General features: G+C 62.9%; 5 protein-coding genes across 7 annotated transcripts; 3 read left to right on the top strand and 2 right to left on the bottom strand.

Annotated features, from left to right (window-relative positions):
• Positions 1-392: 392 nt before the first annotated feature.
• CHLRE_16g688202v5 (uncharacterized protein) lies at positions 393-1384 on the bottom strand. Its single transcript, XM_043071630.1, has one exon. The coding sequence runs from the start codon at positions 1175-1177 to the stop codon at positions 557-559; it is 621 nt and encodes a 206-aa protein (XP_042915890.1). The 5' UTR covers positions 1178-1384; the 3' UTR covers positions 393-556.
• A 325-nt stretch (positions 1385-1709) lies between these two features.
• CHLRE_16g688201v5 (uncharacterized protein) lies at positions 1710-5604 on the bottom strand. 2 transcript variants are annotated; one of them, XM_043071628.1, is made up of 5 exons: positions 5046-5604; positions 3485-3519; positions 2938-3098; positions 2650-2709; positions 1710-2497 (listed from the first exon to the last, which is right to left on the bottom strand). In XM_043071628.1, exons 1-5 carry the CDS (start codon positions 5358-5360, stop codon positions 2157-2159), a joined length of 912 nt encoding a protein of 303 aa, XP_042915888.1. In that variant the 5' UTR covers positions 5361-5604; the 3' UTR covers positions 1710-2156. The 2 variants fall into 2 exon arrangements, with proteins under 2 accessions (XP_042915888.1, XP_042915889.1); XM_043071629.1 differs by having other exon boundaries at positions 1710-2709; positions 3455-3519.
• A 110-nt stretch (positions 5605-5714) lies between these two features.
• Positions 5715-8367, top strand: CHLRE_16g688200v5 (uncharacterized protein). Of its 2 annotated transcripts, none has more exons than XM_043071626.1 (5): positions 5715-5968; positions 6162-6708; positions 6885-7055; positions 7333-7360; positions 7738-8367. In XM_043071626.1, exons 3-5 carry the CDS (start codon positions 7036-7038, stop codon positions 7909-7911), a joined length of 222 nt encoding a protein of 73 aa, XP_042915887.1. In that variant the 5' UTR covers positions 5715-5968; positions 6162-6708; positions 6885-7035; the 3' UTR covers positions 7912-8367. The 2 variants fall into 2 exon arrangements, with proteins under 2 accessions (XP_042915887.1, XP_042915886.1); XM_043071627.1 differs by having other exon boundaries at positions 6880-7055.
• Positions 8368-8814: 447 nt separating this feature from the next.
• On the top strand, positions 8815-11007 carry CHLRE_16g688250v5 (uncharacterized protein). Its single transcript, XM_043071631.1, has 3 exons — positions 8815-8967; positions 9619-9807; positions 10008-11007. Exon 3 carries the CDS (start codon positions 10210-10212, stop codon positions 10558-10560), a length of 351 nt encoding a protein of 116 aa, XP_042915885.1. The 5' UTR covers positions 8815-8967; positions 9619-9807; positions 10008-10209; the 3' UTR covers positions 10561-11007.
• Positions 11008-11334: 327 nt separating this feature from the next.
• CHLRE_16g688100v5 (uncharacterized protein) lies at positions 11335-12259 on the top strand. The gene has a single exon (XM_043071625.1). The coding sequence runs from the start codon at positions 11540-11542 to the stop codon at positions 12158-12160; it is 621 nt and encodes a 206-aa protein (XP_042915884.1). The 5' UTR covers positions 11335-11539; the 3' UTR covers positions 12161-12259.
• Positions 12260-12914: the final 655 nt, after the last annotated feature.

Below are 12914 nucleotides of genomic sequence, written 5' to 3'. Positions count from 1 at the left end.
AGCTGTGTGTGAGCTGCGTGTAAACTCAGAGAGAAGCATGGGTCTGACCCCTGTCCATCGGCTGCTCTAAGCGCACACGGTTTCACACGGTTGACACGGGTACCTCCGCGGGGCGGCGCCCCCTGGCGCCGCGCCGCGTGTGAGTTCGTGTGAGGATGCGGATGAGTGCGACCTAGATGCTGGGGAAACATGTCCGGTTGCGCGGCGCGCGAAGCGCGCCGTGGCGGAGCGTTTGCCTCCCCCAGGCTGGTGGCGATTGGATCAGAGGGCACACGGTTTCACACGGCTGCCAAAGGGACGGTCGCTGCTGGGGCGGCGGCAGGGGGCTGAAGAGAAGGGACTCGCTGGAGTGCATGAGAGTCGCTGGTGTGCACGCGCGGGCGGGGCGCAGGGAAACTCGGCGGAAATTCGGCGAAAACTCGACAGAAACTCGCGCGAAACTCAGCCGAAACTCGGGCTAAACTCCGGCAAAACTCGCGAGTCGCACCAGACTGCGACAGCGTAAAAATAACTATAGACTTTTATATATTTAGCGAGATATATTAACAGGAATGCATCAGGTTGCTTTCATCGCCTTGCGCGGCGCGCGATAGGCGTCGGCGCTCAGGTCCTCCTGCAGCTGCTTCGCAGGCAGCCATTCCGCTTTCGGGAATCCCTTGAATTTCACTAAGAACTGTAACTTGCCGCCCACATACTTACTGGCCTCAAAACGCGACACATCAAAGTGTGTTTCGCCACGCACCTGCTCGCGCTTGCCACGCCTATTGCCGCGCTTGCCCACCGCAGGCTTCTTCGCGTGCGCCGGCGCGGCGGGTGGGTCTTGTGCTTCAATTGCGCGCGTGGCCTGCTGCTGAGTGGTCGCAAGAGCCCGAGCGACGCGCCGCACCTGGCGCTGCTCCTGCGCGGCCTCTGCCTGTCGCTTGGCCCCACCCGTCACCCTGTCTGTCACCTCACCACGCACCAACTGCATCTCTGACGGGCGGTACAGGCGCCGCTTGCCCTCCACAGCAAAGCGATAGCCCTCCTGCCGCGTCACGGTGTAGATCTGCTGTGAATATGTGGCCTTCTCCTTGTCAAACAGCGCCTTGCCCTCCAGCAATCGCACGCGGTCACCTGGCTTGAATCCACTCACCACGCGCGCGTTCTTAGCACGCTGCCCCTTGTGCAGCGCCAGCATGTAGTCCACATCTGCGAGTGCCTCATCGGAAAAGGTGCCTCCTTAATAAAGCTGAGTCAACACCAAACACCAAAAGTTAGCTTCAAGTGCGTGTATTTTCCAGCGCTTCCTGCTGCTTTTAGGGTGGTATGGCATCTGTGACACGGGCTGTTGGGCATAGCCATTCACACATTGGGACTATGTATGGGGGGCACAAACTGCTTTGATTAGACTCGCATGATTAAACGGGCTATTTAAGAGATTCAGGAGGGATCCGCATAGGCCTCTGGAGGGTCTGGCGCGCTCAGAACGGCCCTGGTACGTAGCCCTACCTGGCGGGCTCTGAGGGGCTCTGAATGGCCCTGATGGGCTCTGGCGGGGCTTTGTTGTGTGAGTTTGGGTTTACCCGAGCGGATTGGGGGTGTTTGGGTTTGTCCGATTTCAAGTACTCTCTGAGGATGTTTGGCCTGTTTTGCATGCTTCCCCCCTCAGGCCGCGCGGAGTCTGCCGCTGCCGGCGAGTGACTTTCTCATGAATTGTTGCGGCTCACTTGGTACGGGTTTAGTTACACACACACGCACACGTAAACAGGGTTATGCCTGCTAAGGTTGAGCCTGCTCAGGTTGAGACCGTGAAGGGCATGCTGTTTGCCATGGTCAAGGTGATGGCCCGGCTTAGCTTCAGGAGAGTTACGGACATGCGATACTTGCGGGCCCGGGCCAGAATCTTCCGGCTTGCTTCACACGCATGCCCTACAATCCTGCCAACTACTGCCAGACGGCCCACCGCAAAACAGCTCCGTGCTTGACTGCAGGCCTGTTGCCGCTCTTGGTGCCGCGCTGTGCCAGCACGCCAGCAAACATACACACCGCTGCCGATAACTCCCTGCCTTGTCCGTTCTATTTCTCTCCCGCCAATGATGAAACGAACGTCACAGCATCAACAACACAACTGCATGCGCGCCGACCGCACACTGCCGCCGCTGACCAGGGAGACAGCCCTACGCCGGGCCTGGCCGGCCCGTGGCCGCACCTTTGCCTCCTCCCCCGCCAGCAGCCGGCCCCGCAGTGCCACCGCCTCCATGCCCTCTGCCGCTGCCGCGGCCGCCGCCGCTGCCGGAGGCCGCACGGCCACGCTTGGGGCCACCGCCACTGCCCGTGTGCGCCGCGCCGCCCACGCGAGAGGCAGTGGGCACGGCAGCCGCTGGCAGCCCGGCCGCGACCGCGGGCCCAGCTGTGCCGGGCGACTTGGTGGACCCGCCGGCGGAGGTTCCGGAGGCAGCGGGCGAGTGCGAGTCCGCCATGGTGGCCGCCGCCGCCCCCTCCTCCTCCGCCGCCGCCCCTGATTCCATGGGGCACAGCCGCACCACCGGGCGCCGCCGCAGCCGCTGCGGCCACGCCCTTCGCGGCTGGCGCCACCGCCATGGCGTCGCCCTCGTCGCGTCCGCCGCTGCTGTTGCTGACAGTGTTCATGGCCGCCAGCGGGGCATCAGCCGCGCCCGCAGGATGCGCGGAGGCCGCCGCTGCTTCGTCGACACCGCCGTCTCCTCCGGCCTGTCGGTGCAGAGCCAGTGCGACAGCGGGTTGCTGCTGAAATGATGACCCCCGCGAGGCCATCACCGGCAGGCGGTGGGCTGCTGCACCCGATCGCAACTCAGTCATCATCAGTGATGGACCGCCCGCAGCAGCCTAGAGGTAGTACAAATGCGCCGCTGCAAAAACATTCGCCCACCCCTCGCGCTGTGGCCCACTACCTGTAATTCAGGCCCTCACGGCGCCCACCTGCTGCTGCTGCGCCGCCGCCGCCGCTGCCGCCACCATGCCGCTTTGCGTGTCCGGCACCCGCTGTTGAGCAGACGCCGCCGCCAGCAGCGGCGCGGAGGACCCGGTTCCATTCGCCCCTCGCCACCACCGCCGCTGCCGCCGCCGCCGATCTCATCGGCCTGCATGGTCAGGGTAAGGTGCGTGGCAGGGAGGGGTACACGCGTGTCAACCTTCACCCATCCCACATCATCAGTGTGTGGAGATGATGGCGACCGTCGGGCTGGCAGTGAGGTAGATGCGTGTACAGGTGTTCCAGGTCAACATGCAATCCTCAGCCATCCTGCGTCTCGCAGTTGGGTGTTTCCGAGCACGGCTCGCTGCTCTTGCGTTGTTTGACACATGTATGTGCAATGCCCCGTCAACAATGCCAGCCATGCCAGCCGGCAAGCCTAGCCAGCGCGGCATCCGGTCCTTCACACTCATGCGGCCTGCCCCCTTGCTGCATGGCACAGCCCAATCGGCCCCGCTCACCCACCTGCACGATCGCACGCATCTGGAGCCTCACCTGATCCTGGAATGGAATGGGGCTGCGAGGTGCACCTGCACACGCAAGCATACCGTGTCAGTTCACCCCAGGGGTGCCCCTGGCTGCCCCTGGTTTACGCGCACCGCTACGCACTGCGCCCTGCTACGTACTGCACTCTCCTCTACATCGTGCCATGGAAGACACATTGCGGCGGCTGTGCGGCTGTGCTGACCGTGGTGACGGGGGCGACTCCAGCACGGTGAGCCTCGCGTGTTAGTATTGCTTTGGCTGCTGTCGGCCCTACCATCGGGGGCTTGCAGGGACCGTGTGCTGCCAGGGTGCGAGGTTCAGAGAATGGGGGTGGGGAGGCTGAGCTGATTGAGATGGTTTAAATTGCGCTTGGGGCCTGTGCAACGTCTTGCTGCAAAACCAGAGGGGTACAGTTGGAGGCGCTCAAACGTGGTCTGCGCTAGAGCTGGGCTGGAAGGGAGTTGTAATCGGACGCACACGCCGCGCACCTCATCCATGTCAAGCCATGGAACAAGTGGCTCGGCCCACAACCTGCCCCCATGAGCAGCACTCCGCATCGCAGTGCGGCGCACCACACGTGGTGATAACACCCCTGGTGTTCACGAAAAGCATTTGGTGCGCGCAGAATGATACGCTCAAGGAGAAGATCTGTGTTTCTTATGTGCATGTGTGTGAAGCAGGGCTGTGCTTTCCTTCTGCCGCTGCTACCGCTGCCACTGCTTCTCACAATGATGATTGCCAGTCATGAGTACCGTGCGATGATGTTTGCAATGGCTGGAGTGCAACCTGATTGTGCGCCGTGTTACCATACACTCTCTTCCTTTGGCAGCAGCGGTTCGCGTGTGCGTGCCCCGTCAAGATTGTCTTAGCTGCTGCCATGGCACGATGCTATACCCACAGTCTTTGCGTCACACGACTGCACTGACTGTGCACACAGTGCACAAAGAGACAGGCCAAGAGACGGGTCAAGATCACCGGTCTTCCTGTCAAAAAGGTGGTGTCTGCCTTTAAGGGCAGGAAAAGGGCCGAGCCCTCCCCTCCTGGGGCCAACGGCCACCAGACACCTGACGCGGGCGCCTACTAAGCACACGCATCTATGTTGGGGGCCTTCGCAACCCCGCAATGCCGGACGTGGCCGGTTGGGTGGGGTGCACAGTCCGTGCTACCCAATCAAATCGCCGCGAGGTCGTCAGGCAGTCGTTGCAGACTTTGACGGACCTTCCTGAGCATTGTCACCCCCATAGCGCATGACCCCCCCCCCCCCACTTGACGTCGTTGTGGCGCTTTTCTGTCCTTATCAGTTTGTATCCTTATCCCCAAACCTACAAGTACAAGCCATCAAAACCCTCGTTGAGGCGCTGGCCAATGGCAAAATCGTGGCTGGGCGGTGATACTGTGTGCTTTGGCAACGGTTGGGTTGGTTGGTCGTTGCAGCAGACCGTGTACGTTTTTTGGGCTCAGGCCCCCGAGCGAAGCAATCCCAGGACCACCCCTGTCCGTGCCTCGCTGCGTGGCTGCGTGGGTTCGCGGTAATCCCCGGGTGTGCGACTGCACCCCGTCCACAACTCACCGTGACCTGGAAGGAGGCGAGGGTGGGAAGGCGGCAGCCGCGCGCGGCGGCCTGCAGCACTTCGTCCAAGCCGCCGTCGTCCTCCTCTGCCTCGTCGCCCTCCCAATCCCAGACTCGGCCGTCATCCTCGCCGCCGGCATCTGCGACGCTGGCGCTGTGGTGGGCAGCAGCTGCGCCTTGCGTCCCGCATGGTGCGGGCGCAACACCCGCGGTGCCGAGTCGCGAGCTGGCCGCTGCGCCGTGATGATGCACTTCCTCCTCATCTCTGGACCAGCCGAGAGGTCGGCCGGAAGAGGAATCGGTGTCGCTGCGCATCTTTGCGCGCAATTCTGAGCCGCGCGCCCTAGGAATGCCTGCGCTCAGCGCCAGGATCTTACTTGCATGCTCAAATTGTCTCAGCAAAAGTCAGCAAGCTCGGGCGAGCCCGCACAGCCATGTTGAGTTGGTGTTGGCAGTCAAACTCAGTCTCGCGCGACAGCGAGTAGTGTGTTGGTTTATATTTATGCTGTGTATGGCGCTAGAATTATCTCTGGCGTGTTTGCTTGACTTGGGCTCACTGACGCTCGTCCCCTGGAGGGGGGGGCAACCCCGTTTACTCCGAGACCGCGTTTCCCCATGTTGCGCGGAACTTTTGGTAAAGTTCCGTCTACACTTCCGCGCATTCACGCAGAACTCATACGCTTCTTCACAAACAGCCCACAAGCCCGCGAGCCCCAAACGCCAAGACTTCGGCAAAAGGTCCGCGCTCGGCAAGAGCCCGCTTTCTTCGCTCCCGTCTCCACAATATGCCTCGCGCACGCCTCGCTCTGCCCTTTTCACTCCACGGGAGCCACTCGCGACCTGCCACCTTTTACCTTCAGCTCGCTCCAGTCAGCACGCCGCAGCTGTCCCTCGCGCGGCGCAGAGAATGGACTTGGAGCCAGGTGCGCTACGCCATTCTTAAAGCACTGTGCGCTCCCGGCTCCTGTGCTTCACATTTAGGACATTGCGCAAGAATTTGGGCGCAGCGAATGGAAAGACCGCAAATGGCATGAATACGCTAGTTTTTCAAAGCCGACCGCTGTTCTGCCTGCTGCGCTCAATATGACAACCAGTATGCTCTCCCGTTTCATGCAGTGCTCTGCTTCGGCGCCTTCCGGCGCCATTCACCGGCGATCCATCACGCGTTCGCGGCCCGTGGCTCGCGATGTGCGGACTAGCTCTGGTGCTGGAAACAGCGGCATGCCTCCGCCCCGCGCTCGTGGCCACGGGGGCGCCGCCGACGAGGAGCCCGAGAACGAAGACCCCACGGTTAAGGCCGCCAAGATTCAAGCGGCCGGGCAAACGAAAGTAGCTCTGGTCCAGGCCGGCGCGATGTTTGCTGGCTTCTTTGTGCTGGGCATCGCGATGTTTGCTGGCTTCTCCGTGGTGGCCGACGCCCTCCGCGGCGTCCCCGCTGGCTTTACGGAGAAGCTGAGCGCCCTACTCAAGAGCCTGCCCACGAGCCTACTTGAGAATGGTCCGATGTTTGCTGCCGGCCTGTTCACCCTGCTGGCCTTCGCGAACGCTGCGCCCATGGTAGCCGCTGCGTTTGGCGTCGTCGCTACCGTCGGAGCAAGCCCGCCTTTTTTTTATTTTGGAGTCGGCATGGATCCGGATCCGGAAGTCGACCGGCCTCGTGAGTGTGAGTTTTGGGCCGGTTTTGGGGGCCCCATCATGGTTTCTGGAGCCGTCTGGAGTGATTTCAGTAGTGTAAGGACCAGCAGCGGTTGGCTTTTTTCGATTTCGGTTGCGGGTACATCGGGGGGCCCCGAAGGACCCGAGGCCCATGCCGACTCGATTTCCCCTTCAACAGCACAGACAACGGAGGTTACCGCCTTACGCATGCGAGGTTCTGGCGCGCCTTGGGCATCCCCCCGATGCCTATTCACCTTCGGCGCTGGGTGGCGGAGGAGTGGTGGTACCAGGGCCTGGCGGACCTGGAGGCGATCCTGAGGGAGCCTGGTGACCCATGAAGGCGGCGAGTCTGAGGTGAGGGGGACGTCGGATGCTAGAGTCAGGCTTGCGCAGGCATGCCACTGCCCGCTGAGAGCTTGTTGGCTCTCAATCGTGATCACGGTTTAAGCGAACTTGCAACATTCCCGGCTTGCCTTCCAAAAGGCCCCGCGCAGCTGTGAGTGGCTGGGCGGGAGAAAGCTAGAGGGTCCACGCGCAGCCCTGCAGGACCTTTGGCACGTCCGCTCTCTGCTCCCGCTCCGCCTAACTCCCAGCCCCCCTTTCTGTCACTCATTTGCCCTGCCTGTCACAGGGCGCCGTGGTCCGCGGCATCCAACAAGGTGCGGGTGGCGGGCGCGGGTTCCGGGGCTCCGGGCTGACGGCCATGGGTTGGGTGCTGCTCCTCGTGCTGCCAGGTGGATGGGTGCAGGGACTGCAGAGGGCGGCGGTTTTGCGGGGGCAGTGTACCTTGAGAATGAGGGAGGTGGCTGGGTAGCTAAGGCCGTCGGGGAGGCATCAGGGGGTGGGCAGCTGGGTAGCGCAGGCCCGCACACCTCTCGCCCGGCACTGCCTACTAGACCGGAGGCCATGCTTTGTCCTCGCGTCGCACGCATCAGCGTCTGACCCCTCCACCTCGCCTTTCGCCCCGCCCCATGGACCACCTGTGTACCTGACTACGCCTTCACTTCGTAAACTAAATGCGTGTACCCCCCCCCAGGCGCTCCCAACCAGCACAACCTGCTCCTGGCCCGGCAGCGGCGCCTCCGCCACGGCCAGCCGCCAAGCCACACGCCCGTCCCCAACCGCTCAGGCCAGGCGGCGCCCGTGCCGCCCCCGCCCGTCATGCGGGTGTTCCTCACGGAGACGAGAGACGTGCGCAGCGGGGCGGTAGCGCGGCCGCGGTGGGTGGAGCAGCGACCCATGAGTGCCGATGACATGGCGGCGTCGGGGAGCTCGAGGAGGAAGTGCAGGCGACGCGGGTGGCAAGCTAGGGGTGGGGCGTGTAAGGACTCGGGAGGCGGGCTAGGTAGGACGTAGGATGCTGGCGGTGGGAGGTAGGCGATAGGAGGTGTACGATGTGTGCGGCCCAGCGTGGCAGGTGCAGGTGTATGTTACGTGTCGGTGTCGCGTCGTGTTGCCGTTGGTGAGCCGCTGGGCGTGTGTCGGGCGTGGGGCGGGAGGGCGGAAGACGGGGTGGATGCTGCCGCCGGGTGGCGAGGCAGATCGAACGAGGGTGGGGGGGGTGTTGCTGCGCTGGCTCAGAAGTGCAGTGTGCTTCGGGCAGGGAGCGGGCGGCCGAGAGCCTGCTTGGCGGCGTTGCTGTAGTACCATGTTGGCGAGATGCACCTTTTTGATCTTGACCCGTCTCTTGGCCTGTCTCTTTGCATCACTGCTGCCAAAGGAAGAGAGTGTATGGTAACACGGCGCACAATCAGGTTGCACTCCAGCCATTGCAAACATCATCGCACGGTACTCATGACTGGCAATCATCATTGTGAGAAGCAGTGGCAGCGGTAGCAGCGGCAGAAGGAAAGCACAGCCCTGCTTCACACACATGCACATAAGAAACACAGATCTTCTCCTTGAGCGTATCATTCTGCGCGCACCAAATGCTTTTCGTGAACACCAGGGGTGTTATCACCACGTGTGGTGCGCCGCACTGCGATGCGGAGTGCTGCTCATGGGGGCAGGTTGTGGGCCGAGCCACTTGTTCCATGGCTTGACATGGATGAGGTGCGCGGCGTGTGCGTCCGATTACAACTCCCTTCCAGCCCAGCTCTAGCGCAGACCACGTTTGAGCGCCTCCAACTGTACCCCTCTGGTTTTGCAGCAAGACGTTGCACAGGCCCCAAGCGCAATTTAAACCATCTCAATCAGCTCAGCCTCCCCACCCCCATTCTCTGAACCTCGCACCCTGGCAGCACACGGTCCCTGCAAGCCCCCGATGGTAGGGCCGACAGCAGCCAAAGCAATACTAACACGCGAGGCTCACCGTGCTGGAGTCGCCCCCGTCACCACGGTCAGCACAGCCGCACAGCCGCCGCAATGTGTCTTCCATGGCACGATGTAGAGGAGAGTGCAGTACGTAGCAGGGCGCAGTGCGTAGCGGTGCGCGTAAACCAGGGGCAGCCAGGGGCACCCCTGGGGTGAACTGACACGGTATGCTTGCGTGTGCAGGTGCACCTCGCAGCCCCATTCCATTCCAGGATCAGGTGAGGCTCCAGATGCGTGCGATCGTGCAGGTGGGTGAGCGGGGCCGATTGGGCTGTGCCATGCAGCAAGGGGGCAGGCCGCATGAGTGTGAAGGACCGGATGCCGCGCTGGCTAGGCTTGCCGGCTGGCATGGCTGGCATTGTTGACGGGGCATTGCACATACATGTGTCAAACAACGCAAGAGCAGCGAGCCGTGCTCGGAAACACCCAACTGCGAGACGCAGGATGGCTGAGGATTGCATGTTGACCTGGAACACCTGTACACGCATCTACCTCACTGCCAGCCCGACGGTCGCCATCATCTCCACACACTGATGATGTGGGATGGGTGAAGGTTGACACGCGTGTACCCCTCCCTGCCACGCACCTTACCCTGACCATGCAGGCCGATGAGATCGGCGGCGGCGGCAGCGGCGGTGGTGGCGAGGGGCGAATGGAACCGGGTCCTCCGCGCCGCTGCTGGCGGCGGCGTCTGCTCAACAGCGGGTGCCGGACACGCAAAGCGGCATGGTGGCGGCAGCGGCGGCGGCGGCGCAGCAGCAGCAGGTGGGCGCCGTGAGGGCCTGAATTACAGGTAGTGGGCCACAGCGCGAGGGGTGGGCGAATGTTTTTGCAGCGGCGCATTTGTACTACCTCTAGGCTGCTGCGGGCGGTCCATCACTGATGATGACTGAGTTGCGATCGGGTGCAGCAGCCCACCGCCTGCCGGTGATGGCCTCGCGGGGGTCATCATTTCAGCAGCAACCCGCTGTCGCACTGGCTCTGCACCGACAGGCCGGAGGAGACGGCGGCGTCGACGAAGCAGCGGCGGCCTCCGCGCATCCTGCGGGCGCGGCTGATGCCCCGCTGGCGGCCATGAACACTGTCAGCAACAGCAGCGGCGGACGCGACGAGGGCGACGCCATGGCGGTGGCGCCAGCCGCGAAGGGCGTGGCCGCAGCGGCTGCGGCGGCGCCCGGTGGTGCGGCTGTGCCCCATGGAATCAGGGGCGGCGGCGGAGGAGGAGGGGGCGGCGGCGGCCACCATGGCGGACTCGCACTCGCCCGCTGCCTCCGGAACCTCCGCCGGCGGGTCCACCAAGTCGCCCGGCACAGCTGGGCCCGCGGTCGCGGCCGGGCTGCCAGCGGCTGCCGTGCCCACTGCCTCTCGCGTGGGCGGCGCGGCGCACACGGGCAGTGGCGGTGGCCCCAAGCGTGGCCGTGCGGCCTCCGGCAGCGGCGGCGGCCGCGGCAGCGGCAGAGGGCATGGAGGCGGTGGCACTGCGGGGCCGGCTGCTGGCGGGGGAGGAGGCAAAGGTGCGGCCACGGGCCGGCCAGGCCCGGCGTAGGGCTGTCTCCCTGGTCAGCGGCGGCAGTGTGCGGTCGGCGCGCATGCAGTTGTGTTGTTGATGCTGTGACGTTCGTTTCATCATTGGCGGGAGAGAAATAGAACGGACAAGGCAGGGAGTTATCGGCAGCGGTGTGTATGTTTGCTGGCGTGCTGGCACAGCGCGGCACCAAGAGCGGCAACAGGCCTGCAGTCAAGCACGGAGCTGTTTTGCGGTGGGCCGTCTGGCAGTAGTTGGCAGGATTGTAGGGCATGCGTGTGAAGCAAGCCGGAAGATTCTGGCCCGGGCCCGCAAGTATCGCATGTCCGTAACTCTCCTGAAGCTAAGCCGGGCCATCACCTTGACCATGGCAAACAGCATGCCCTTCACGGTCTCAACCTGAGCAGGCTCAACCTTAGCAGGCATAACCCTGTTTACGTGTGCGTGTGTGTGTAACTAAACCCGTACCAAGTGAGCCGCAACAATTCATGAGAAAGTCACTCGCCGGCAGCGGCAGACTCCGCGCGGCCTGAGGGGGGAAGCATGCAAAACAGGCCAAACATCCTCAGAGAGTACTTGAAATCGGACAAACCCAAACACCCCCAATCCGCTCGGGTAAACCCAAACTCACACAACAAAGCCCCGCCAGAGCCCATCAGGGCCATTCAGAGCCCCTCAGAGCCCGCCAGGTAGGGCTACGTACCAGGGCCGTTCTGAGCGCGCCAGACCCTCCAGAGGCCTATGCGGATCCCTCCTGAATCTCTTAAATAGCCCGTTTAATCATGCGAGTCTAATCAAAGCAGTTTGTGCCCCCCATACATAGTCCCAATGTGTGAATGGCTATGCCCAACAGCCCGTGTCACAGATGCCATACCACCCTAAAAGCAGCAGGAAGCGCTGGAAAATACACGCACTTGAAGCTAACTTTTGGTGTTTGGTGTTGACTCAGCTTTATTAAGGAGGCACCTTTTCCGATGAGGCACTCGCAGATGTGGACTACATGCTGGCGCTGCACAAGGGGCAGCGTGCTAAGAACGCGCGCGTGGTGAGTGGATTCAAGCCAGGTGACCGCGTGCGATTGCTGGAGGGCAAGGCGCTGTTTGACAAGGAGAAGGCCACATATTCACAGCAGATCTACACCGTGACGCGGCAGGAGGGCTATCGCTTTGCTGTGGAGGGCAAGCGGCGCCTGTACCGCCCGTCAGAGATGCAGTTGGTGCGTGGTGAGGTGACAGACAGGGTGACGGGTGGGGCCAAGCGACAGGCAGAGGCCGCGCAGGAGCAGCGCCAGGTGCGGCGCGTCGCTCGGGCTCTTGCGACCACTCAGCAGCAGGCCACGCGCGCAATTGAAGCACAAGACCCACCCGCCGCGCCGGCGCACGCGAAGAAGCCTGCGGTGGGCAAGCGCGGCAATAGGCGTGGCAAGCGCGAGCAGGTGCGTGGCGAAACACACTTTGATGTGTCGCGTTTTGAGGCCAGTAAGTATGTGGGCGGCAAGTTACAGTTCTTAGTGAAATTCAAGGGATTCCCGAAAGCGGAATGGCTGCCTGCGAAGCAGCTGCAGGAGGACCTGAGCGCCGACGCCTATCGCGCGCCGCGCAAGGCGATGAAAGCAACCTGATGCATTCCTGTTAATATATCTCGCTAAATATATAAAAGTCTATAGTTATTTTTACGCTGTCGCAGTCTGGTGCGACTCGCGAGTTTTGCCGGAGTTTAGCCCGAGTTTCGGCTGAGTTTCGCGCGAGTTTCTGTCGAGTTTTCGCCGAATTTCCGCCGAGTTTCCCTGCGCCCCGCCCGCGCGTGCACACCAGCGACTCTCATGCACTCCAGCGAGTCCCTTCTCTTCAGCCCCCTGCCGCCGCCCCAGCAGCGACCGTCCCTTTGGCAGCCGTGTGAAACCGTGTGCCCTCTGATCCAATCGCCACCAGCCTGGGGGAGGCAAACGCTCCGCCACGGCGCGCTTCGCGCGCCGCGCAACCGGACATGTTTCCCCAGCATCTAGGTCGCACTCATCCGCATCCTCACACGAACTCACACGCGGCGCGGCGCCAGGGGGCGCCGCCCCGCGGAGGTACCCGTGTCAACCGTGTGAAACCGTGTGCGCTTAGAGCAGCCGATGGACAGGGGTCAGACCCATGCTTCTCTCTGAGTTTACACGCAGCTCACACACAGCTTCCCAAACGGCACGCCCGCGACTATGCACTCCCACTCACGCACCGCGCCAACCGCCAGCCTCCGTGGGGCAGGAATCCACCGGGGCGGGTGTGGTGTGGGAGTGGGGACTGGTCTAAGCTGGGGGTGGGAAGGGGCAGCAAGCGTGCCATACGCCAGCCCAGCCCGCCGTGACCCCACCCGATGGAATCACCCAGCCA

The sequence above is a fragment of the Chlamydomonas reinhardtii genome, chromosome 16 (assembly GCF_000002595.2).
Source record: "Chlamydomonas reinhardtii strain CC-503 cw92 mt+ chromosome 16, whole genome shotgun sequence".
Taxonomy (NCBI): Eukaryota; Viridiplantae; Chlorophyta; class Chlorophyceae; order Chlamydomonadales; family Chlamydomonadaceae; genus Chlamydomonas; species Chlamydomonas reinhardtii.
This window is presented reverse-complemented; position numbering and strand designations above follow the sequence as displayed.